Source organism: Pogoniulus pusillus, chromosome 10, assembly GCF_015220805.1.
Source record: "Pogoniulus pusillus isolate bPogPus1 chromosome 10, bPogPus1.pri, whole genome shotgun sequence".
In the NCBI taxonomy this organism is placed as follows: Eukaryota; Metazoa; Chordata; class Aves; order Piciformes; family Lybiidae; genus Pogoniulus; species Pogoniulus pusillus.
Genome location: NC_087273.1, coordinates 2218791 through 2244830, shown reverse-complemented (window position 1 = coordinate 2244830; position 26040 = coordinate 2218791). Strand labels below are relative to the sequence as shown.

General features: G+C 42.4%; 1 protein-coding gene across 1 annotated transcript in view; it reads left to right on the top strand.

The window, feature by feature from the left end:
* The window catches only part of HHIP (hedgehog interacting protein), a 73621-nt gene that overhangs the window by 9304 nt on the left and 38277 nt on the right, over window positions 1-26040 (top strand). Inside the window, exons 3-4 of the mRNA XM_064149491.1 lie at window positions 6124-6280; window positions 7289-7490. Coding sequence (XP_064005561.1) covers window positions 6124-6280; window positions 7289-7490 — 359 coding nt within the window. The remainder of the gene's footprint in view (window positions 1-6123; window positions 6281-7288; window positions 7491-26040) is intronic.

The following is a 26040-nucleotide window of genomic DNA, read 5'->3' as shown; positions in this document are numbered from 1 at the left end:
AGCAAGTCCCTCAGAGCTGTTGTGTGAAAGTCTGTGTTTCTGAGAAAACAATTTGTTGAACTGGAAAAAGCGAAGAGGGAAAAGGAAGAAAGGAGGAGGGGGAGAAAATGAGAAAGGGCAAAGCAGCACAGGAGCTACAGCCACAGCAGCCTCACTCCTCAGATCAACATATGTGGTGACGAATGACAAATTTATTTTTCTACAAAGTTTGTGTATATGTAAAACTGCTGAAGTGCATCAAGATGTCAAGTGCTTTTTGTGGCCACCCAGGTTGCCTTGAAAGATAACCAGATGAAAGCATAACTTTAGCACTGGACAGAGCACTGTGCTTCGCAGGGAAGGAGCTTACAGACTCAGTTAAAGTAGGACTTTTCCTACATCAATCAGATGCTAATAATCATTCTAAATACTTGCTCTGAAAGTGAGTTGTACTAACAACTAAAAAGTTGTTGCATGCTTACAGCTACCAGCAGGGTTAATTTGGTGGCCTGACTGGTTGTGGATACATCTGCAGGTCCCTCTTTTCTAGAAGATGGCCTACAGGATTTGTAGTTTATGAATTTATTAATTAATGCAGCTTAATATTCTTATACATTGTAAAATATCATTAAAATAACAACTGACTTGGGTTTCCTGTTTTACTTTTGAGACTTGTATATCCCTAATCATATTTATTGCAAAAGAAAAGAGTTTAAAAAAAAAAGAAAACGTGGCAGCTATGTTTTCAGCTTAGCCTGGAGGATTGAACAAAGAGTTGGAAATTAACAGGCCCCCAAACCAACGTCCCTGGCAATGATTCACTGGGCATTTGTTAAAAAGTCATATAATTGCTCTTCCTCCATTAGGGAGTGCTAATTGTTTCTGAACACCAATACAAAGGAGTTTAAGGAAATTGCTGACTACAAAAATAATTTCATCCCTTAAGTCCTGCACAAATGAGAAGTACCATTAATGATGCAACACAGCCAGCATCACTTCTGCAGCTGAAATTTCTGCAGTATGCATTAAGCAAGAAGACTGAGAAATTAGAAACTCATTCTTTTCACAAGTTAGCTCCAGAAAATCTTTTATTGTTCTGTCTCCTTTTGCAAAGATGAAAACTCTTAACAGGCCCTTGGTTAACTCCACTGACTTCTTTAGGAATATCCGGATTACAAATGGATCTGATTCGTTATTCAAATGAGATAGTAACAACAGCTGCTGGAATTGTATGGATATGTTAATGCAGGAGGGTGTAATGTGTATTTCTCATCGAGCTGCACTGTGTCACAAAGTCTGTGAGATCACAACTCCCCTGCTTCATCCTAGGTGGCTGTTCTCTTTATTTCTCATTGAGCTGCACTGTGTCACAAAGTCTGTGAGATCACAACTCCCCTGCTTCATCCTAGGTGGCTGTTCTCTTTATTTCTCATCGAGCTGCACTGTGTCACAAAGTCTGAGATCACAACTCCCCTGCTTCATCCTAGGTGGCTGTTCTCTTTATTTCTCATTGAGCTGCACTGTGTCACAAAGTCTGTGAGATCACAACTCCCCTGCTTCACCCTAGGTGGCTGCTCTCTTTATTTCTCTTTGAGCTGCACTGTGTCACAAAGTCTGTGAGATCACAACTCCCCTGCTTCATCCTAGGTGGCTGTTCTCTTTATTTCTCATCGAGCTGCACTGTGTCACAAAGTCTGTGAGATCACAACTCCCCTGCTTCATCCTAGGTGGCTGTTCTCTTTATTTCTCTTTGAGCTGCACTGTGTCACAAAGTCTGTGAGATCACAACTCCCCTACTTCATCCTAGGTGGCTGTTCTCTTTATTTCTCTTTGAGCTGCATCACTGATGATTACTGATGGAGGTACTGCAGTTAAATGACTTAATGAAGTATCTTCAACCAGTACTAACATTATGTTTTCCAAGGTCATAAGAGGAGACTGTCTGGTATTTATTATTCATATAGCTAGTAAAGAAGGGCATGGCTGATTCCATCTTTAGGCATGAGCAGAGTCTTGATCCATGCCAGAGGCAGTGATATGTTCTAAGGACAAAGCTGTGCCAGAGGCAGAGTGCATTCTATCATCCAGGGACATCGGACAGGTTTTGAACTATGTGCTCTCCCTTATTTGCATTTCAAGAAATAGGTTCCAGATGATTGTGGGTGAATTCAGATCCAGGCCCAGAGCTGAATCCAGGCATTACCAGAGCAGATGTTTGATATTAATTTTTTACTTCCAAATAGGGGCACCTCAGCCCAAAATACTGGAAATCTAAGGAATTCTGGAGTTCACACAACACTTGCAGAAGCTCTAACACGATCCACTAATAGTCAGTCAATAGAACCTGCAGCATCATAGGAGTGGCTCATAATGTTGCTCCTGGCAACAAAACTATCAAGGGGATTAACCCTGGCACTTCTTGTGTGCAGGTATGTGCAGCACATGAGCATAAGACAACCACTAGGCACTTGAAAACCTGTGGGAAAGGATGTGAGTAGCCACTGAACTTACTACATTTTGAAACAGTCAGCCTGGAATCAGCTCTTTGATTTAGTTTTGAGTGAGAATTGAGAGAAAGGAGAATGAGGGGTTTGTGAACAAATTCACATCCAGCTGTCAAAAGTGCAAACCAAGAAGAAAAAAAGAAAAGAGGAGGATGCTTGTTTTGCACAGTGCTGAACTGTATGCCCATAGTTCGTAGCAAGTGAGCCTGCTTTTCAGATGCTGTCTAAGCCAGCCTTGCCAGAATAGTGCAGCACACTCAGTCCTGTCTGCAGTGCAAATGGGGAAGGCAGTGCATGGGAACCTGACTTGCTGTAAAGACTGGAGCAAGTGCTACCACAACATCTGAGCTGTATAACGAAGAGGATGGGTAGAAAGAGAATCCAACACAGTGGAATTTGGTGAAGGTAGCATAGAGAGGAAGGTACTGTGTGAGGAATAACTGGCTGCAATTACGAGGAGGGAGAGGAGGTGAGGATCAGCTGAGAGCTGAAGTTTGCCTTTGAAAAGGCTTGAAATCATGCAGCTTATTCCCACGTGTTTTTATAAAGGGGAACACAGAAGGCCTTCACTGAAACTGCCTTCACTGAAAGCCTGTAGTTTGAGTCCCGTTTGCAAGACAGAAAGTTTTAAAAGCATGGAAAAGCAACCCTGAGCAAAATCTGACATGTGCAACACTTACACGTGATGTTTGACCTTCCTCTGTGATTTCAATTGTCTTTGTTAACGTGGGCACTGCTCTGGCAGCACATGCACATGCATATCATTTGTGATGATATGTATAAGCTTCTAAAATAAAGGAGCAAGTACAGAAAGTCACACAGGCCGAAGTGGTGCAGGCCTTGTTAGGCATGGTTCTCACAGAGGACAGCGACAGAACTGTATTAGAATAAACTCAGACTGAGCAAAATAATCTTTCCCCCCCTGCCCCCCCAGTTCCAAACAATTCTAGTCCTTTGGGGCACTTGTCAGGGACCACTTTTTCTGGACACTGTACAAACACTGAACCAAGTGGCAAACTCTAGACTAAAGACCTTACAATCTAAGCACAATGAAGCAAGCATGAAAGGGTCACAAGCAGATAGGAGAGCAGAAGCAAGTGTTTTTCTCTCAGTCTTTAGTGAAGCTGTTAGTAGGTCGATTCTAGCACGCAGAACACAAGCAGATTTAGGGGGTTTTGTAAATTACTTTGGGTTTTATAGAACAAAATCCCATCCCCAATACACAGGTGAAGGGAGGTACTTAGAGAGGTCACACAGCATTTTAGCAATTTACAAAGACATTTTCAGAGTTTAGTTCAAATTCCCTTTTTTCACAAGACCTTCTAAGGAACACGCATCATAAACCTTATCCTTTGTTGGAACCTGCTGGCAGGTTTGCTGAACAGCAAACAGCAACGTGGACTTAAGTGCACGGTAAAAGGTCTCAGGAGGAAATAGGATTAGTCTTACACATAAGAAAAGGCATTAATCAGGTGAGTTTGCACCTGATTGTTATTTAAAATAGTTGAGTAAACAATAGGAACTTGCTGTGCTCTCAGTTTTTGTGACTGGAGGTAACTCTTCAGCCAAGAGTAGTTTTGCCTTTAGTAATTAGTAGGTGGTATACACGGAACATTCTGTGAGCTCTTAGAAATTGTGCCCCTCTAATTTGCTGTTGCACTGTTTGGAATGATCTGCTGTGCCTAGAGAAATAAACTACTAAAGACAAAACTCTGCATTCTCAAGTCAAATAGCTCAACAGCAAGATTTTAGATTACCTTTGATTTTGGCATTCAGTCTACAAGCCTTGGAGTACTACTCCATGATTATATCAGAGTTCCTCTTCAGTTGTTCCACTTGAAATTATATCTCCCATTTTCTCCAAATAACTGCTATAAATTAAAACCAGCTCCTCAGAGATGATATTTCCTGAAGCTCCAAATCATGGCAATTAAACTTTTACACCACAACACACTACCATGTGTTTCCAGATAGGATTTTATAGAAACCAAAGGCAAGCTTTGTCCTGTTATTCTTCTAGTATTTTTCAAGGAAGATGCATATGAAAAGAAGTATAGTTGGGTGGGAAAGGCTTTTCCACTCCACAAAAATTCTGGGATCTAAAAAATTTTTCCTATTCCACATAAGGAAGAAATTGAACTCTTTCGAAATTTTCCATGAAGGAAGCCACAGAGAGACCACCCCAGGATAGCTAATAAAGTTGTTAGGACATTTACTTGGGAAATGGGAGACTTGGGGTCAAACTCTTGCCTGACAGATGAGGGGCATTGACCTGAATATTCCTCTTCCTAATGAAACACCCTAATTACAAGACATCAGGGTGCAAGCGATAGGAGGTTTGCTCTCTGCTGCTCTCTCTCATTCAGAGCAGCAGTGTGAGTCTGGAGCAGGAACAGCATGTGCACTCAAATTTTGTCAAACCCCATAATGTTCCTGAAAACACTTTGCTTTTAAGAAGTTGGCATTTCCCAATGAAGCACAGCTGTCCCTGATCAGCTCTTAGTGTAGGTTGGAAGCCAGAGGGTTTATGGCCAAGATCTATGGATTACTGCATTAGTCACAAGTGGTAAATCCATGCATAAATTGGACCTCTAATTCCAATTAAGTGCTAATTCTGTGTATCCTATGAGTTATGTCCTGGACCATAGTACATCCTAACACAGTGTGCCAATAAGGCAAAGGGAACGAAGGAAACTTAAGACATATTATCTTAACAAAGTTTTAGTGAAATAGAACATGTATAACCAGCCAAATGCTGTCTTCTTAGATTAAGTACTGATGATGAAAACTGGATAGGAATGACTAGAAACAAGTTTGTGGACAGAAATAGATGTTTTTGCTGTCATTAAACATAGCATATTATCAGCAGTGGCAGGGTTTTTCCTCAGAGCTTGCCTTTTACCAACTTCTGCTTTCCCTGGGTCTTCAAAGTCCTTCCCATCTTAATCTAAAACCTGGAGACTACATTTTATCCCAGACAGCTTAAAGCCAGCTCCAGTGCAGCAGGAGACATATTCCCCTTTTCAAGGCATGGAGGCTGAGGGGGTAAACCTCAGGATAGGACTCTTTTATCCCAGTGTAATGCTGGGAGTCAACAGGAGGCCAACTGCATGTCAATACTGTGCACAGTACCTCTTGCTTTCTGAGACAACTAATTCGCCTCTTCCACTGATGTCCTTTGCTGCCAGCATTCCACCCTACACCTCCCTGCATGTCTTCCACCAAAGCCTTTACTGAAATTTTAACTACAAGCAGCCAGTTAAACAATGCTACACGAAAGCTGTCCAAGCCACTTTGCAGCAGAGACTACACTTGATTAATAGGGCTCAAAGCACACTGCAGTCTCTAATCTGCGCTGTGTCTTTAATGAGGGAGTTGTAATTTCATTTGCAATGACCTGGCATTTTTATTTAAGCAGGCTGAAAATAAGTTTGAACAGAAAGGAAATAGGACTAAACTATAAAAGGTAAATCTCAATTTGTATTTATTCAGAGCAGGCCTTTTTTTTTTCTTTTGCAGATAGCACTTGGTTTGAAATTACTTTTTCACTAGACAACCTATTTAAGGGTTAGTTTGATGGCACAAAACTGCAGCCATGACAAGACACTAAACATCTGTGTGCTCTTTTTGCATTTTTAAGGTTTTCTCCAAACTACAGCTGATGAGTTTTGCTTTTACTATGCAAGAAAAGATGGTGGTGTATGCTTTCCAGATTTTCCAAGGAAGCAAGTCCGAGGGCCGGCTTCTAACTCCCTGGACCACATGGAAGAATATGACAAAGAGGAAGAGATCAGCAGGTTCATAAAGATAAATGCTGTTTAATCTGAAAAAAAAATAGCAAAGCCTGTGGTTTGCACAGTGAAACAGCTCAGTGTGTGCTCATGCTCTGCAGCTGTGTTTTCCAGATGTTACTTTCTTTCCCTGCTAGTGTATGTCAGAAGAGAAAGTTACATTAGCTTCAGGACTGCAGTACCGTGGGATGTTTGCATTGCTGAAAAGGTGTTAGAATCCTGCTTAGATCCACCTTGCAGGGCATGCATAGTTCTAGGAAGTAATTTCTACCTGCATTTAACATTACTAAACAACTACAATAAGTTTAGTAGTGCAGTGATTGTTCGATGGTTTCCCATTTACATCATTTGTGTGTTTTTCTTTTGGAAAACAACTAAATTCGATTGTCCCACCCTAAGCCATTATGTTGAAGTGGGGTTTAGAAGCCAAGTTTTGTCACAGAATCATAGAATGGTCTGGGTTAGAAGGGAGCTCCAAAGGTCATGTAGTCCAGCCCCCTCTGCAGTCAAGTCAGCAGAGGCATCCTCCACTAGATCAGGTTGCCCAAAGCCCTGTTGAGCCTCGCCTTGAATATCTCCAGGGATCGGGCATCAACCACCTCCTTGGGCAACCTATTCCAGCGTTTCACTACCCTCATGGCAAAGAACTCATTCCTATCCAGTCTAAACCTGCCTTTCTCCAGTTTGAAGCCATTAGCCCCTGTCAAATTGCTGGAATTTTATTGTTTATTGTATTGTAGAAATTTCATGTTGATAAATTGTTCTTTTTTACCAATTTCCTCTAAATTGGAGAGCTAAGATTAATTAATTAACTTTATCTTTCTTGTATACAAACTGATTTTTGCACCAGTAATGTTCACACTGATTTTCACTATTACCTGCTTGCATGCACTCAAGGAAATAATTTATTCTGGATTGTGTACTGGCTTTCAGTGCCACTGCAGAGCAATCATTTTATCTGTTGTGATTGAGAGGAAGAAGAAATTTCTCACTGTGTTTAAAATTTTCTTTCAGAAAACACAAGCACAACTGCTTCTGTATCCAGGAGGTTGTGAGTGGACTAAGGCAGCCTGTTGGAGCAGTGCACTGTGGGGATGGATCCCATCGCCTCTTTATCCTTGAGAAAGAAGGCTACGTGAAGATTTTAAGTCCTGAAGGAGACATACTCAAGGAGCCTTTTTTGGATATACACAAGCTTGTTCAAAGTGGAATAAAGGTTGGATTTTATATTTATATCTACCTGTTTAGATCTTAGCCTGTATGTGGTGAAAAGGGGAAGGAATGCTGCTCTGGGAATTACCTTAACTCGTTCAAAAGAAGATTAAAGCCAACAGACACTACAGTTCTATCTGGCAAAGGTGTGAAAGCTCCCTTCTTTCAGGAGGGAAAATAACATCTTATAGCTGTCACCAGAGTTTTCTCTTTCCCTTCATTTTTTTTTTTTTTCACTTTAAATTGAGAAGAAACTATCCAACAGCAGCATCCTGCAGCATTATTGTTGTGGTTTTCTTCTTTGACCTCGTTTCTGTCCCACTGAGTTTTGCTGTGATTCCAGTGGGAGCAAGTTTGGCTCGGGGCATCCCTTGACTTGCAGGTGCTCAGTGATGCCCTAGAGGCTGGACACAGGAGGGTGCTTGGGGGATTGCTCAGGGACCCCTGGAGAGAGGCAGTGATTCTCGTGCTTGTTTCAGTCTCTGGTGTGGCACAACCTGCCCTTGGCAGGAGGCTGCTTTGGACAGCATGCATTGAAAGAGTGACTGATCCTCTACGCTGAGATGTGTGGGAGAGCTGGGGCAGTGGTTTGATCTTGTTTAGTGGGAAGACCTTCCCGGGCAGGGGAGTGAATGGTGAGTGAGCACTGATGGGAATACATTGGAGGGTGGAGGTAAGAGATTACATCTAGGTGTGAGGTAAGTACTTATGGAAAACTTCTAACTCTCTTGGGGGATATTTTACCTTGGAAGTGTCCTAAGTGTTGTTCCATGTTAATTTCTTGTTGCCTTTTAGAGTGGTAATGCAAGCAAACTGCAGATCTATAAAGGAAATCTAAATTATAACCAGGTGCTTCTTAGAACAGTCAGGGCTAAGCCTTCATGGATGAGAGATACATTGAGATGCTCTTGATAGTAATCCTAATAATTGTGCCAAACTATTGATTTAAAATGCATAGCACATGCTAACTAATCATGTTGTGTTTCAGCTGCAAAGGCTGATAGGGATTTTTTTCTAAGAGGAAATCTCAGAGGTTTCTTGTATGGAAAGAGAGGGAGAAATGAAATGTATTGCACCTTTGCCAGCAACAGAATCAGTTTAGGATCCTGTGATTTTCTGCCTCTTTAGGTAATCATTCCTATGTTCAAGATAAAAAAAAAAAAAAAAAACCAGAAGGGACTTATCTGAGGTATTTTTGAACATCAGTCTAAGACTGTTTCATAGTTCTTAACTGAATCCTCTGTGAAGAACTGACACAAATTTCCCACAGCACTGCTGTCAGTCCAAGCACACCTTCTTTGGGGAAACTCTTACAGCTGGAACTTAGAGGGCTAAATGGAAACCTGATTTGCTGTGCTTCTGAATAGGCAACAGCCTGCTTGATAAAAGCTCTGAACAGCTACCCTCAGATTCAGATACAACTTTTAGTTCTGTTTTAAATCAGTGACCTGATCTTTTTAGTCTTTACTACCCTAACCACAAGAGTCTAAACTGGATCCTTTTCAACGATAACATTTTGTGTAAACAGTTTGATGTTCTCTAAGCTAGAAGGTCTAATTCAATTCCCTGAGATAACAGTCCAGTGACTGAGGATAATTGTCCTGCAGTGTTTAACACAGGCTGGCAAGAAGGGAGGCTTTATGCACTTCACAGGTAAGGAGAAAGGGAATGTGCCTAGAAGCAATACTCCAGCGCTTAAACAGAAAGGGGAAGGAATGTGAGGAATGAGTACATTTTATAAAAGAATAAATAAATAGAACAAAACAAACCCCACATAATCCAAAGAGTAGCTTTGAAACAAGGACTCTTAAACATTTTTATCTTTATCCTCTGCAGCCTGATTCCTATAACCATTGTCCTTTACCTACAAGGATGCCATTGTAACAGCAGTAGCAATAAATCCAGCAAAATAAACTGCTTGAAGGGTATTTAATTTACCTGTTCTACACTTTAAAAAGAGAAATGAGCAATGGAGAGTACTGTGTGGGTAGACAATTATCCAGCAGGCAGTGCAGATAGTGTTCAGGCAGCTATTAAAAAGATGTACTATCAGAACCACTGTGTCCTCTGGGCTTACACAAGAACTGTTCGTAGTGTCAGATAGATGAATTTGGATGAATACATTTTGCTTGATGTGCCAGATTCTTCCCATATAGTGGTGTAAGTGAAAAAGTGAAATGAAATCAGTGAATATTTAGTTGTCCCTGAGTAAACATAGGCCCTCCTGTTCTAGTGAAATGTTTGGCCAAGACAACATGTTGCCTTTTTGAGCCCTTTGTTCATTTCATAGAATCATAGAATCAAGCAGGTTGGAAGAGACCTCCAAGCTCAGCCAGTCCAACCTAGCACCCAGCCCTGGCCAGTCAACCAGACCATGGCACTAAGTGCCTCATCCAGGCTTTTTTTTTAACACCTCCAGGGATGGTGACTCCAGCACCTCCCTGGGCAGCCCATTCCAATGCCAATCACTCTCTCTGCCAACAACTTCCTCCTAACATCCAGCCTAGACCTCCCCTGGCACAACTTGAGGCTGTGTCCCCTTGTTCTGTTGCTGGGTGCCTGGCAGAAGAGCCCAACCCCACCTGGCTACAGCCTCCCTTCAGGTAGCTGTAGAGAGCAATGAGGTCTGCCCCGAGCCTCCTCTTCTGCAGGCTACACAACCCATTTACACAGGTTCATAGATGTTAACCCAAATATCTAATCAATTTCTACATAACATTATCCTTATAATGTTATCATTGAATTAACATAGAGATTCTTCTTTGAAGTAGACAGAAACTGATCACCTCTTTTCCAACCTTAGAGCAATGGTAGCAAGAAAAAGACACAAAAGAGTTCTTGTCCCCTAAAAACCAGCAGAAACATTTTCTGTTTATCCCCAAATATATAGGTGTAATTGATCAAGTCCCTCCTGTCACCCTTAGCCTCTTCTTCCCTGTGTCCAGAATGCAGTGCAAAGAAAACAATCTGTGCACATCAGTGCACAGTAAGGCCATGAATGAGACATGAACCCATAACTCCAATCTGGGACATACACCTGGCTCAGCTATGCAGGAATCTATATTGCAGTATTGATGCCATCCCCTGTGCCCATTAATACTACAAAGCACCCTGAGTGTGTGGCATGTGTGTAGAAGAATAGAATAAGCATTTAGCAGAAAAAAAAACACCCCACCAACTAAAGTTTCCCTGTTTGGGTGATTTACTGCTTCATTATGTTGTGGTGAAGAGTTGTTAGTTACAGAGAAATGTTTTACAGTTGTTGCCTCAGTTGTGCAGTGCAGACGATTTTAAAATGAAAATATTAGTACCCATTTTTTTCTTTCAGCCTGCTTTTCACTACCATTCTTTTCTTTTTGTTTTAAACATTTGCCAAGGAGAAAAGAGGCAGAAAGTTTTGAATGAGAAGCTATTGAACTAATAACACTAACGCTTGCATTTCACTGGTGTTTAAGGAGACCTTAATCATCAAGCAAAAAGTGGCCCTGATGTAATGGAATCTCTTGTCCAAAACCTAAGCAAAGTATTGAAGTGCCACAGGCTCACAGGATGTCAGGGGTTGGAAGGGACCTAAAGAGATCATCGAGTCCAACCCCCCTGCTAGAGCAGGACCATACAATCTAGCTCAGGTCACACAGGAACACATCCAGATGGGCCTTGAAAGTCTCCAGAGAAGGAAACTCCACAACCTCTCTAGGGAGTCTGTTCCAGTGCTCTGTGACCCTTCCAGTAAAGAAGTTCCTCTTGCGTTGAGGTGGAACCTCCTGTGCTGCAGCTTCCATCCATTGCTGCTTGTCCTGTCCCAGGGAGCAGTGAGCAGAGCCTGTCCCCTCCTGACCCCCAGCCCTCAGATAGTTATAAACATTTATTAAATCCTCTCTCAGTCTTCTCTTCTCCAGACTAAAAAGCCCCAGGTCCCACAGCCTCTACTCATAAGGCATGTGTTCCCTAATCATCCTGGTAGCTCTCTGTCCTTCTTAAATTGGAGAGCCCAAAACCAAAAGCAGTCACCTTTGAGACCTGTCTTCCCCAGTCCCAATCCTGCTCTATTCTCTGCTCTATCAAGTATATGCTAACTCCAAATCAACATAAGCAAACGTAACATGTGCATATACAGGCAGATTCTTCTGAATTTGCCTAAAAAGCTTTAAAACTATCAGGCAAACATGATTTTTATCCCAAAACACACTCAGAAAAATAAAAGGATCGTTCCAAATACTAGAATTGGATGCTTTCTTGTGATGTAGCAGTGCTAAAAATGTTCTTATCAGTCACCTTGTACTCAAGACTACATCTGACTTGCAGAAAAATGCTGAGTGCTGTAGCAGGTCTCCCAGTTTCCTTACTCCTGCAGCTGTATTTTATCTTATTAACTGTATTATTTCCTAAGATTTGGAAATCTTTAGATTGCAGGCAGGCACCATAAAATATAGCACAACCTATTATATCGATTGTCACTCACTCCCCTTGTTTCCCGTGCCCAAAAACACATATTGGTCTAAAATATATTGTTCAGAAGGGAAGGCATCAAGGTATGATTTGGCAACAAGAGAAAAAGGAAGAGCTTACCGCTTCCCTTGGGAGCTACATGCCATAAACACCTCTCAAAGTACGTTCTGAAAAGCTAAGGAGCTCTAGGGCTGCAACTGTTAGTCCATAAATCATTTTTGCGGTCCTTCCCTACAATCTTTCAGCTTCCCAACATGCTCTTAAAATGAAGGACCTCAGAAATGTATGCAGTAGCCAAGTTTACATCTTAATACTGCCAATGATAGAATCAAGTCCCGGTAGTTACGTGGTAGTTTTCGACTTACAAACCCACGGCCCGAATGAGCTCTCTTGGTATGGAATTGCAGTTGGGCTGCACGTTCAGTTGCTTGTCATTTCTGATCCTTAAGCTCCTCTCAGTTTATTGCTACTTTTGATTGTGACCAAGCTCTGGTGTTGCTCTGGTGTGTATCTGCAGACCACAGGGTCATAAATTGTGCAGCCAACAAGAAGTGCTGTTGTACTTCACCTCACACACTGCCTAGAGTAGAAAGCCCTACAAAATGGGTATCCTTAAAACTGCTGCTATGGAATTAGCACTTCTGCTTGTTTAGAGAGGGTTTTTTCCTTCTCCTTTTTTTAAAGCTAGTAATAAAATACTCTTGGTGCATCTTACGGGAATACTGTGATAAAGGACAAGGGCTCTGATGAAAGGGCAGGGAAGGGAAAAGGCACAGAAAACATCAGTGAAATGGTATGGCAGATCATTGCTAAGAATAGATGAGTTAGACTCCTTGACCTCTGTCCCCTTCTTCTCTAAGACTACAGTTTGCCTTGCAGAAACATTTTAACAGCAACTTCCCCATAATCCTAAGTCATAATCACCTTTTCATTTCATCTTACTTACAGTTTAATAGGTAAGAGTAGTTTATATGTTTTCATTCCCAAAGTTTTCTAAATGCCATATTCCTCTGTAATTCCTTGTAAATATATTCATTTTGCAGTGAAAAATCCACAGAAATGGCTGACAACCATTATTTTAAGTCTATGCTCAGCAAAGTTACAAGCAACAGTCTTAAGAAGAATTAAAAGTTGGATATATTCCCTACTGTGCACTGACCAGTTGCTTCTGGTCCTGTAAGGCCTTATTCATGAGTGACCCAGGTAGGAGCCTTCTGTGATGCACAAAAAGTGCAGCAATTCATACACCGTGTGCAAGATTCCCAAAGTGGCCTGTGATACATTTTGGGGTGTTCTTTGGAGTATGCAAAGGGAGCCTGCAGGATGTCTTTGGTGAGACACTGAGATGCTAGGTTGTCTGTGCTGTTGCACCAGTGACAAGGTGACCGACGTACACTGCAGCTTTTCACTGGAGACTGCGAGAGGGAAGTGCTGAAGACTGTTTTTCAGCACAAGGCTTACTGTGAACTCAGATGGGGGTTTCTCACTCATTCAAGAGGTCAGAAAAGCTACACCTCAGAAGAGGCCTGTGACCTCACCTGTGACCTGCCCGCTAGGAAACACATTACTTGGTTTCAATATCTTGATGTAACTGGGGCAAAAAAAATAGGAAAGAAAGAAAGGTTAAGGTGTGCAAGTGGCCAAATGTGAAAATGCAAGACAGTTGTAAGGTATACCAAGTAGAAAGTCCTTCTTTAATGGCCTCAAACATTAGTGGGGTAGCACAAGAGCCTGCATGAGAATTCAGCCTTCTTCAAGAAGCAGTTTTTACTAGTGTAAGTTCTTTGAGATGTCTTAGAGGGTGGTAAGGCTTCTGTGAGGACTTCATACACTTCAGAACCTAAAACAGAGGCAGTGTTTTAAGCAAGGACTGTATAATGACAGTGGAATCTGCCTGGATTTCCCATTTGCAGACTTTGGTTCCAATCCAAACAGGGGCAAAGCAGGCCTTTGAAAGAGGCTCCATCTTACTCCCGTGCTGCTGTACCTTGCACAGAAAATACAGATTGCTGCAATTCTGGGAAGCATGTGCCAGAAGCTCTGGAGACCTCTGTTTTCCTGTGGACAGCCATAGCCAAGCTAGCAATTGCAGAGCAGTGACTCTCAGGTTGTAAGCTGACCAGATGAAGAATTGCCAGTTTATTCTAGGGGAGTTGGAATCAACAAAGCCTAATCATTTCTGTTGATTTTGGGCAGCGTGTCTCAGATGTGAGGAGCTGAGAGGGGAAAGAAGATAATACTTTATCATTTTACATGCACATGTGTAGATTTTAATGTTCTGTGTTTCCTTGAGAGGAATCCCATGGTGCCAATTAACCTAACTTATTCCAAAACAATTCTCTGTTTGGAAAGAATAATTTTCATTGTGGGTGTTCCATGAAATTGTATGCCTCGTACCCTGTTATTAGGGATGTGTGCAGTGCAATTGAGAATGCCAGCTTCTTTTCCATGCTCTGTATAGATTATAGCTGTATCCCACACACAGTGCTAGATAATCCCTACTTTAATTTGGTTATGTGTACAAATCCTTTCTGAACATTTAGCGGTTTGAAAAATGTAAAAATCCATCATCTTCTGAAGCTGCATTTGTTAAGACCAAAAAGCTGAATTTAGAGGTGATCAAAACCAATGAATAACATGGCAATTATCTAATTAAAAGGAAATTACTGCCTTTGCTGAAATACAGCAGGCAGATCACGATATCCAGCACAAAATGGCAATGAAGGAATAAAGTTACTCAGAAAATTCCATGGGGTTTAGCCAGCACAGTTTCAACCACATGTTTTTCTTTAATGGGAGGAGGTTCCACTAAGGCTCCAAGATTCATCATCCCTCTAAGCTCTTGGACACCCTAAAATCTGTAATGAGGTCCTAGAATACCGAGGGAACACAGGAAGCACCAGAGCTCTCAAAACAGTCCTATGTCCTTAAGACTTCTGTATCAGGAAAGTTCCTGTCCATCAGAGCTATAGGATTTTTCCCTGGCCTTATGCCCCTTGTACATGCAGAAATGGGTCACATCTTCATCTTCAGCAAGATTAAACCTTATCATAGAATCATAGAATCAACCAGGTTGGAAGAGACCTCCAAGATCATCCAGTCCAACCTCAATCTGGAACACCATCTATACTTCCCTAGTTATTCCAGCCTGACTGCTGTTGCTATATAGACATCCCCTAGATGCCCCAGAACCATTTTCCCCTAGATCCTGTTACACACATTTTCTCACAAGCTCTCAAGTCCCGTCTAAGGAATAGGATCAGCAAGTTGGATCGCGGAAGGAACACTTCCTCCAGTGGAGCACTAGTATATTATCATGTTTTCCACCCATTTTATCCCCTTTGCAGTTAAAATCAGGCAAATGATCTGTCCCATCCCTAATTTAATGGTTTCTATATAATTTTAGTTTTAAAAACCACTCAGAACTAATTTTTTCCCATTACTAAAAAAAAAAAAAACCACCACAAACCCCAAACCAACCCAAACCTCCAAAAGATGAAACCACTTAGTAGCTGACACTTATTTTTGTTCACTCTGAGTGTCTGCTGCATTCTCATATTGCTGGATTTTTTAAAGAAATGATTCCATAAATCTCAATAAAGTAATATTCTCTCAGATTTAATTTGGAAAATGGAATATACAATCTGTGGGAGAGAGGTCTGCAAAATACTTCCAACCATTTGTTTTTAATTCACTGCAGATACTTTTTAAAACCTTGATCTATCTTCACTGGCATCGAATCGAAATCCCTACAGCTGAATTGCAACAACTTTAATTCATGTAATAATCATTATTTCTGTGCTAACAGAATGCCTTGAAAAGAGACAAAGAGGGAGTAAATCACCAAAAACTTTTCCATTTTGGATGTTCCTATAAATCACAGAATCATAGAATCAACCAGGTTGGAAGAGACCTCCAAGATCATCCAGTCCAACCTAGCACCCAGCCCTAGCCAATAACCAGACCACAGCACTAAGTGCCTCATCCAGTCTTTTCTTGAACACCTCCAGGGATGGTGACTCCACCACCTCCCTGGGCAGCCCATTCCAATGCCAATCACTCTCTCTGCCAACAACTTCCTCCTAACATCCAGCCTAGACCTCCCCCAACACAACTTGAGACTCTGTCCCCTTGTTCTGTTGCTGGTTGTCTGCTCTGAATCTCTATCAGCTGCATTCTCAACCACCTCACAGCACAGAGACAACATAACCAGGAGTGCCAATAGATGAATGGATCAGAGTCATGCTCTAGAGTGAAGGGGAAGAGAATTCTTTAATCAAACTATCAAAACAAAGCACTTACACTTGAAGTATCTATGTCAGTGTTTGGAATTGTGATGAGTTTTCACGAGGAAGCCCATTAGAAGGAAGTTAGCTCCTCTCAGGACATCATTTCAAACTCCTCAAAGAAAACACAAACCTTCCCATCAGAAATTGAAGGCTTTATTATGACTAATGAATGTAAAATGATATTGTACACCTCAGAGGAGTCTCCCTGAAGTTGGACCTAAGCACTCTGCTTATAAATGTTAATGCATGCACCAAATCTTGAACACCTTAAAGATCTAGTCAAATAGAATTTCACATAAGAAAGACAATGCAAAACCTTGGCATCATCTATCACTGCAAGATATGACAGGACACTATTGCCACAGTGACGCTGAGGGAAAGTGCAAGAAGTCAGTGGTCTCATCCAACAGCCAAGTGTGTGCATAAGTAGGTCAGTAGGACCAAATTAAACTTTAACAAGCCACCTACAAAATTACTCAAATTTGCCCCTGCAGTTACTTGCAGATCACAGCCCTGCCAAATACAGTGAAGCTCCAAATGCCATGTCCAAAGTTTGAAGCAACAGACAAATCTGAAGTAGAGAAGACTGGGGGACTGCCTCACAGAAACCAGCCTCTGTCAGGTTTTCTTCCTCCCTGGGGCACATCAAAACTAATTCACAGACTGTTTCTCCAAAGGCTGTGGGGCTGGGAAGGGCACAGATAAAATTGGATCAAACTCATTATTTACAAATGCTTGGTTAAAAAAAAAAAAGTGCAATTGATTATTTAATTTAAAACTCATTTCAGTTCTTGAAGCAGAAGCATTCAACACTGTTTTTCCTGTAGTTTAGTGAGTCAGCATTTCACAGCTTGCAACATTTGCACTTCTCCCAGTGAGACACTCATATTTGGGCTTTTGAATCATTTTGCTCTTGAGATATTTAATGTTCTATGTCACAAATAAAAGGACAAAAGCAATATAGTTCAGTGAAATTCATATAATCTTCTATTTTTTACCAAAATTATACCCATTTTATCCCCATGTATACATTTTTACTATATTTGACTCTGCATCAATACTGCAACATCCAGGAGTAGAATCATAGAATCAACCACGTTGATTCCAAGCTCATCCAGTCCAACCTAGCACCCAGCCCTAGCCAATCAACCAGACTATGGCACTAAGTGCCCCAGCCAGGCTTTGCTTCAACACCTCCAGGGATGGTAACTCCACCTCCTCCCTGGGCAGCCCATTCCAATGCCAATCACTCTCTCTGACAACAACTTCCTCCTAACATCCAGCCTAGACCTCCCCTGGCACAACTTGAGACTTGTTCTGTTGCTGGTTGTCTGGCAGAAGAGCCCAACCCCACCTGGCTACAGCCTCCCTTCAGGGAGCTGCAGACAGCAATGAGCTCTGCCCTGAGCCTCCTCTGCTGCAGGCTGCACACCCCCAGCTCCCTCAGCCTCTCCTCACAGGGCTGTGCTCCAGGCCCCTCAAAAGCTTTGTTGCCCTTCCCTGGACACGTTCCAGTACCTCAACATTTTTCTTGAACTGAGGAGCCCAAAACTAGACAGAGTAGTCAAGGTGTGGCCCAACCAGTGCTGAGTACAGGGGCAGAATAACCTCCCTTGTCCTACTTAGGTGGGTATCCTATGGAAAAAACGGTGGCAAATAACTAAGGGCAATGAACTTAAGTAGCTACTTACTAACGAGTCTGAAATCACTTTCTATAAATGGTCATAACCCAGAACAAGACAAAATGCCTGAAAGAAACAAGTAGTCTACAAGGGTGATTAGGAGAGTGGAGCACTGCCTTATGAGAAGAGGCTGAGGCACCTGGGACTTCTTAGTCTGGAGAAGAGAAGAGAAGACTGAGAGGGGATTTAATCAATGTTCATAAGCATCTGAGGGCTGGGGGTCAGGAGGAGGGGGACAGGCTCTGCTCACTGCTCCCTGGGATAGGACAAGGAGCAGTGGGTGTAAGTTGCAGCACAGGAGGTTCCACTGCAACACAAGGGGGAACTTCTTGACTGTAAGGGTCTCAGAGCACTGGCACAGGCTCCCCAGAGAGATTGTGGAGTCTCCTTCTCTGGAGACTTTCAAGGCCTGTCTGGATATATTTCTCTGTGATCTGTGCTAGATTGTGTGGTCCTGCTCTGGCAGGGGGATTGGAATCAATGATCGTCTTGGGTCTCTTCCAACCCCTAATATCCTGTGATCCTGTGATACTCTCAGTATGAGCACTGCTTAAATTACCTTTAATATGGCCTGAGAATTCCTACCTTTGCTCAATAAATAAAAAATGCACCTTCAACAACCAGTGAGCAATTTAGAAGGTGAAATGAAACATAATGAACTAGAATTCTTTGCATGGAATTTCTCTCTGATTTTCTTCACCAAAATACCAGCTACAGCTGGTTTCATGGGAGGGGAGTGTATTCATGTGTTTGAGGTGCTGAATATGCAGGGAAGGAGAGGCTTTTGGGGGAAAGATTTAGTTTCAGATTTCAAAACAGACTGCAAAGTGCCAATGTTGTTAGCAAAGCTTATGATCCCCTAGCGGTAACCAGTGATAAAACAGAAAGTACCAAGGGTGTTGCTTGTTACACTCTCACTCTTGGGAGCATTCAGAGATGCTCACAAGGCTGCACTCTGTACCACTGACATCTCTTCCATTAGGTTTCCTTCTTTTCTGTGTTAATTCTGCCCATTTGCCAAAAGGCAGAATAGTGTTTTCTTAATGCTGCCCTCAACTACACAATTCTTCACTTGCTCAGAAAGTAGTGGAATTGGGGTTTGTGTTGAACTGCTCAAAGGGCTGAGTCCATGACAGTCTGCGTTTCTGTTTGAAACTTTATCGTCTCGCTTTTGAGACAGAACATACCCTGTGTTGTTCTAACTGTACTGCCTTTCTGCAAAGAGCTTTGCACTGGATTCAGCCAACTTCAAGGGTTTCCAAGATCATGGTCTTGGCTCAGGATAAATGGAGCCAATGAGCTAAACAAATTCCTGCTTTCTTGGTTCTTACAGTACGAGAAAAACGAAAAGAGCAGAATACTTCTACTGCTTCACACAAGTGAAACAATCCAGGGAACAGCAAAACTAGAAGTGAACAGCGTTTGTGTCAGTGAGACACACTATGTATTTAGAGCTTTCTTTTCAGATGTGAATCACAAATTATAACAGTAATGGAGCAAACACTTCTTACTTGGTCAATTAAAGTGAGATTTCAGAGGAATCACTTGGAGATTGAAAATAATAGAGACGTTTAGTCCAGTGCAGACAAATGTTAGTGCTCTCATTAGAGGTATAGCAATAGCTGTCTTGCACTGTGCTGAACAAGGCTACACATGTCTGTATTTGTTTCAACTTCTGTTGCTGAGGATGTTTTTCTAATGAGCTATATTTAAAATTGGGATTGATATAAGTGAGCAATGGGGGGGGTTGGGGAAGAAAAAGGGACTTCTAATCAGGAAAAGTGTACATTCTTTCAAAGTCATGTTTGTAAGTTCAGAGAAGCAGTGGATCTAGCTCAAAGACAAAGCATATTTCAATCTGCTTCTCCAAATTGCCAATTACTTCATTACTGAAATCTGGTTTTAGCTGAATTTTAGCCTAATGACAAGTGATTAAGTGAGATACAGACCTGTACATCACAGCACACTCTGCTTTGTAAGGTGTCACCATTTCTATTTACTACAGGTCACAAAATCATTCATTTACAGTGTGGGGGGTTACAAGATAAGGAGCCAACTGCTGTTTCACTGGGCTTAGGCTCTCAAGCTGTGGGAGAAGTAGTAATTTGCCTTTGCTGATTTTAAGCCATTGGGCATTTAACCTGCAAGAATTGCTGCTGCACAAACATGAATTTCAACAGGCAGAGTTAGATGTGTAAAGTGGCCTCCAGCAGGGCCACTTTGACTTGTGCACACAGAAGGACTATTGGAAGTCAGAAAGCTCCATGTGGTTTCTCTGACAATGAAGCCCTTTAGACACTCTTAAAAGTGCATGGAGTAAACAACTATTTCCTGGTGACTTTTTCCTGTCTATCACAAGCATGCAGTGCTAAGCCCTCCCAGCCTAATAGTGGAACAGTTTGAGACACCAAAGACAATCGTTTGTTACAAGACTTCTGGAATGCTGAATAGAGGAATCTGGTCTGGAGTGCAGATCTAGTGTGGCCAGCAGGTCGAGGGAGGTGATTCACCCCCCGCTACTCTGCTCTGCTGAGACCCCACCTGGAGTACTGCATCCAGTTCTGGAGCCCCCATTACAAGAGGGATGTCCAGAGAAGGGCCACGAGGATGCTCAGAGGGCTGGAACAGCTCTGCTGTGAGCACAGACTGAAAGAGTTGGGGCTGTGCAGGCTGGAGAAGAGGATGCTCCCAGGTGACCTTCTTGTGGCCTTCCAGGATCTGAAGGGGGCTACAAAAAAGATGGGGAGGGACTTTTGAGGCTGTCAGGGAGTGGCAGGACTGGGGGGAATGGAGCAAAGCTGGAGGTGGGGAGAGTCAGCCTGGCCATGAGGAGGAAGTTGTTCAGTCTGAGAGTGGTGAGAGGCTGGAATGGGTTGCCCAGGGAGGTGGTTGAGACCCCATCCCTGGAGGTGTTTAAGGTCAGGCTGGATGAGGCTGTGTGCAGCCTGCTCTAGGGTAGGGTGTCCCTGGGCATGGCAGGGGGGTTGGAACCGGCTGATCCCTGTGGTCCCTTCCAACCCTGACAGATTCTGATTCTATTCTCTGAAACAGATGAGTTGATTCAGGAAGTTAACATAGTTGAGCCACTAAATAAAAGCGACTATAATATAATTAAGTTCAACATCCTCCCATGGGATCCTACCATGAGGTAATAATATTACAGTACTTTAAAAAAAAAAAAAAAAAGGAAGATTTTTATATTGAGGAAGTTAGAAATAGCCTGAAGGGGAAAGTTAGGAAATTAAAATCCATAGAAGCAGCATGGAAGTTCTTTAAAAGTACCTTACTGGGCTGAGAGAAAGTAAGTATGCACTGGAACAATTAGGAATCAAGAAGGTGAGAAATATAGCAACATATAAGAGAATGTTCAGGCTCCCCAAAAAATAATAATCCTATAATAAAATGGAAATCCAACTCAAGTGACACTAGTGGAGGAGAATATAAATTCAGAGCACCAGAGTGAGAGCTATATCCTGCCCTTGTTTCACTGGCAAAGTAAGTGGGAGTTTCCCATAGGTGGTTATGGTAGAACAACATTCTGAGGGTTGAGAGGAAATGTAAAGAACAAATAGGGGAAAACACTGAGGCATTTTTAATGCATTATGATAAAATCCAAGCTTCAGGCTGGGGGATGGTCTTTGGCGGAGGCCAGTTAGCTACACCTACAGGCTTCAAAAGCAAAAGGTACAGCTGGGTTTCTTTGCTCCCCTATAGCTGGGGTTTACCATTTGCCATTTCCCCACCTGAAGGCTGAAAAAAAAGTGTGGGAGAAGAGAAATGATGGAAGCCCTTAAATTGCCCTAAAAATAAGTCTCTAAAAGAAGTGAAAATTGGAGGAGTTGAGATTATGAAGTTGTGCTATTTATTTTTGCACACTTAAACTCGAGTCTGGCCTGTAAAAAGGCTCTGTAAGTCACCTTGAAATTACAGAGATGCCAGAACCTAGAAGAAAGCTAGGTGAGAAAAACTAAGAGGATCGTAAAATTAAGTCAAAAAATCATCTTCTGTAAGGGATAATTTGCTGCCTTCAGCAGAGTTCAATCAAAGAATTAGTCAGATACTGAATTTAAATTAGTTTACATTTCTAGGAGTTCTTCTACAGCATCTCTGAATACAGTAGCATGAGATGGCTAGACATGGAAAATACTGTTGTGGGTCAGACTGCATCAAGGAAGAGCTCCTCTGGATACTTCCAGGATGCTGCTTAATTAGGAGGTGAAAAGCAGGCAGATGACAATAACAGCCCATATCCTGAGAATGACTGGGACATGTGCAGTCCAGTGTTGCTTCCAGAAAAGCTGCTCTTAGGTTGAAGAACTGTGGTAACTAAGTGGCAGAACTTGCTGGTGACAGAAGATTAGAGCACACTGGTAGGAAGCCTGGAGAGCTTTTCTAACTCCAGGTAACAAAATGTTACACTAAATTCAAAATTACATAGCTGAGGAAGACTCTTTAAACACATGAAGAGCTCTCACCTTGTTCTATTCTGTCCTGAAAAATAGTTCAGAAGCAGCAGTGACAACTCCAACTACACTAAAATCAGGTATTAAGCAGAGGGTTTGAAGTGCTTTGGAGAGTGAACATTGTCATTCTGCAACCCCGCAGCGTAGAATTCTAGAACCAACCAGGTTGGAAGAGACCTCCAAGCTCAGCCAGCCCAACCTAGCACCCAGCCCTAGACAATCAACCAGACCATGACACTCAGTGCCCCAGCCAGGCTTTGCTTGAATACCTCCAGGGACAGCGACTCCACCACCTCCCTGGGCAGCCCATTCCAATGCCAATCACTCTCTCTGGCAACAACTTCCTCCTAACATCCAGCCTAGACCTCCCCTGGCACAGCTTGAGACTGTGTCCCCTTATTCTGTGGCTGGTTGTCTGGGAGAAGAGACCAACCCCCACCTGGCTACAGCCTCCCTTCAGGTCGTTGTAGAGAGCAATGAGGTCTGCCCTGAGCCTCCTCCTCTCCAGGCTAAACATCCTCAGGAGTTCAGCATCCTCAGGAGTTCAGCAAGACACAACTGGGTTAAGTTGTGTTGAAAAGGGTTTTTGTTTGGTGGCATCTACAAGATATATTTTAAAAAATCCAACCTAGTAGAAATAATCACAGAATGGCAGAGCCTGGAAGGGACCTCAGAAGATCATCTAAACCAACCCCCCTGCCAGAGCAGGATCACTCAGAGCAGGTGAAGCAATAAATGTCAGAAGGCAATGCTGCCTTTTCTTTCTTCTGCCTTTGATGAATACATTTAACAAATTGAATTGTCACACATCAAAGGAATGACATTTGAGCAGCATAATCACTTGTCTGTTACATGCTGCTGCTTTGATAGTTTTGATTCAACACCAATTAATGAAGCCTTTGCCTGTAACTTTCCTACTACTATGATTTATTATCCAGTTGTTTACAAAAATCATAGCAGCTGTGTAGCTTTTTCTGGTGGGGAACTGAGTCATATGTCAGTAAAATTGGGTGCAGTGGGTCCTAGCTCTGCTGGTGTTGTAGTCTATTCCTTCAGATTCCATATACAGAATCATCCCAGTGTTAATGTTTCTTTTCTGTGTGGTGCAGAACTGAGAGATCTCAACATTACCTTTTCCTTGAAGCTCTGAGTATGCTGCAGAGCCAGGTGACTTGGAACTCATTTAGCCTAGCAGACTGACACGTGAAGCCTGCTTTATGTCAGGGCTGGGTGCAATAGTAAGCACTCCCAAGGCTATCAGCCATGGCTAAGGGTTGTCAAGATACCACTTCTGGGGATAGTTCTAAAACTGTAAAATATTGGCCACAACATACAGTAAGACAGATGAAAGTCAGAGAAGCAGCTCCAAAGGCACATATAAAGCCAATGGTACTTGGTCTTAAAGAGACCTGATGTACTACTCTGTGTAACTCAAGGAAACTCATTGCTCTATATAGATGATCAGGGAAGTTATTCAGGATATGCAAGTTACAGATTGCAGTCCCTGCTGTGTCTCAAGTGCAGAATTTAAGTAAATTGTTGTTTAGAAACTTTCTCAGGTCAAGGCTAGAAATTCTAGAAAAAACAGGAAAAAGAAAACGAGAGGGAGTCCACAATATTATAAGCAAAGCTTGGTAGGTTAGACCTCTCCTTACTGATTTTCCAAGAATAATGCCACAGAAATGCTTTGGCAAAAATCCAAGACTAGCATCAGTGATTTAATTCTCTGCATTCATTGCCACACTTCACTCCCCTCCTTGCTGAACCAGCTCATGAAGCCTTCTCTTCTCCACACTGAACAATCCCCATTGTCTTGACCTCTCCACACAGGACAAGTGCCCCAGTGCCCAGCAGCCCTTCAGTGAACTCTCTCTAGTGTGTCAGTAGTGGTCAGGTGCTGAGTGGTCCACAAAACCAGATGCAGCATTGTAGATGGAGTCTCCTGAGTGCAGGACAAAGGAAGGATGATCACTTGCTCTGCTGCCAGTGCTCCTTTTAATGTGCTCAATATGCTGCGGGTCTTCTCTTCTGCCTCACATTCAGTCTGCTGTCTACCAAGATCTCAGAGTCTCTTCCAGCAGAGCTCTCCCCATCTCTGTTGTTACAAAGTCTGCAGCAAACTCCATCTCTAGTTCCAGATGATTCCTTCTATCTGGGACTCTCCAGACATGAGTAGTTCTTCTCCAGCTCAAAAGCCAGGCAGTCGCTTTAACCGCTGTGAGGATCAGAGCTTCAGTTGCTTTAGCCACTATAGAGTCCAGAACTTCTATCAGGCTGGCTCCTGTCTCTCTCAAGAGTTTTTTACTTTCCTCAAACCCCAATCTTCAAGTGAGATCACAGTTGTATGGATGTGCACAGGACTTCAGAAATAACAGAGCTGTCATGCTCTGAACTGGACATGTGCATAGAAGGGTGTGAAAGAAGCCTCACCACTAGGAGCATTTCCACTGAAGAGCATCTTTTAAGGGGTTGATTTTCAGAACTCTTAATCACTGCTGTAACCAGATACTTAGACTTGAATATTTATTATATACATAAGGCATTAAATACTTATCATGATTTATAGCTTGGGTTAGGATGTTATTTCAGAATAAGCCATATAAAGTACCTTCAATCCTGTCCATTCAGACCCTCATGAGGCAGACTCCAAAATCATGAATTTGGCTTAAAAGCCAAGTGCTTTGAAAAAAAATCCATTTGAAAATGGGGGGAGTGGAAATTCACTGCTTCCTTACTTCTTAGCTTGATTTGTGTTCTCAAGACTTCCTCCTGCAATCATAAAGTCTAAAAAAGCTAAAAACCTACTGCAGTGTTTTCTTCCACTAATTTCAGCTTTCAGTATAGAATGATAGAATAGTTTAGGTTGGAAAGGATCTCAAAGCTCAGCCAGTTCCAACCCCCTGCCATAGGCAGGGACATCTCTCACTAGAACAGGTCGCTCAAGGCCTCATCCAGCCTGGCCTTGAACAACTCCAGGGAGGTTGCAGAGCAGAGAATCACCCAATGTGATTTTTGATCTTTGATCACATTGGGTGATTCTCTGCTTCGCAACCTCCCTGGGCAACCTGTGCCAGTGTCTCACCATCCTCACTAGAAAGAACCCTTTCCTAACATCTAGTTTCAATCTCCCCTCTGCCAGTTTAAACCCATTACTCCTTCTCCTGTCATTACATGACCTTGTCAATAGTCCCTCCCCTCTTATACTTTGCAAGGCTCATAGTAGAACTGCAGGCATTGGCTACAGTACATTATAAGCTGTGTAGACACATCTGTGCAGCTGAAAACTCCACAGCATAATGGAATAGTCTTTGTAATTAAGAAGATAGTGGCTTGCTGAAGTTCTGTGGCATGCCTTCAAATGTCTGAGCCCACATTCCTTCCATACAGTCAGCTCTGACGAAGTTCTGAAGTCCATCAGGCAGGGAGACTGTGGGAACAGCCTTTATGAGCAGAGACTAGGGGAACCTGCTGGTTCCTGGAGAATATCTGCTTTGTTTTAATCCTCATATGAGAAAGGGCAGTTTTCATTACTTACTACAGTTTGTGTGTCCCTGGGAGATTTTCCTCTATCAGTTCCAGGAACAATTGCAAGGAAACATTTGTGAGTTTACGAATATGTAGAGGAAATTAATTTACTACTTTTAAAATACATTAAGCAGTGATATTTGTGT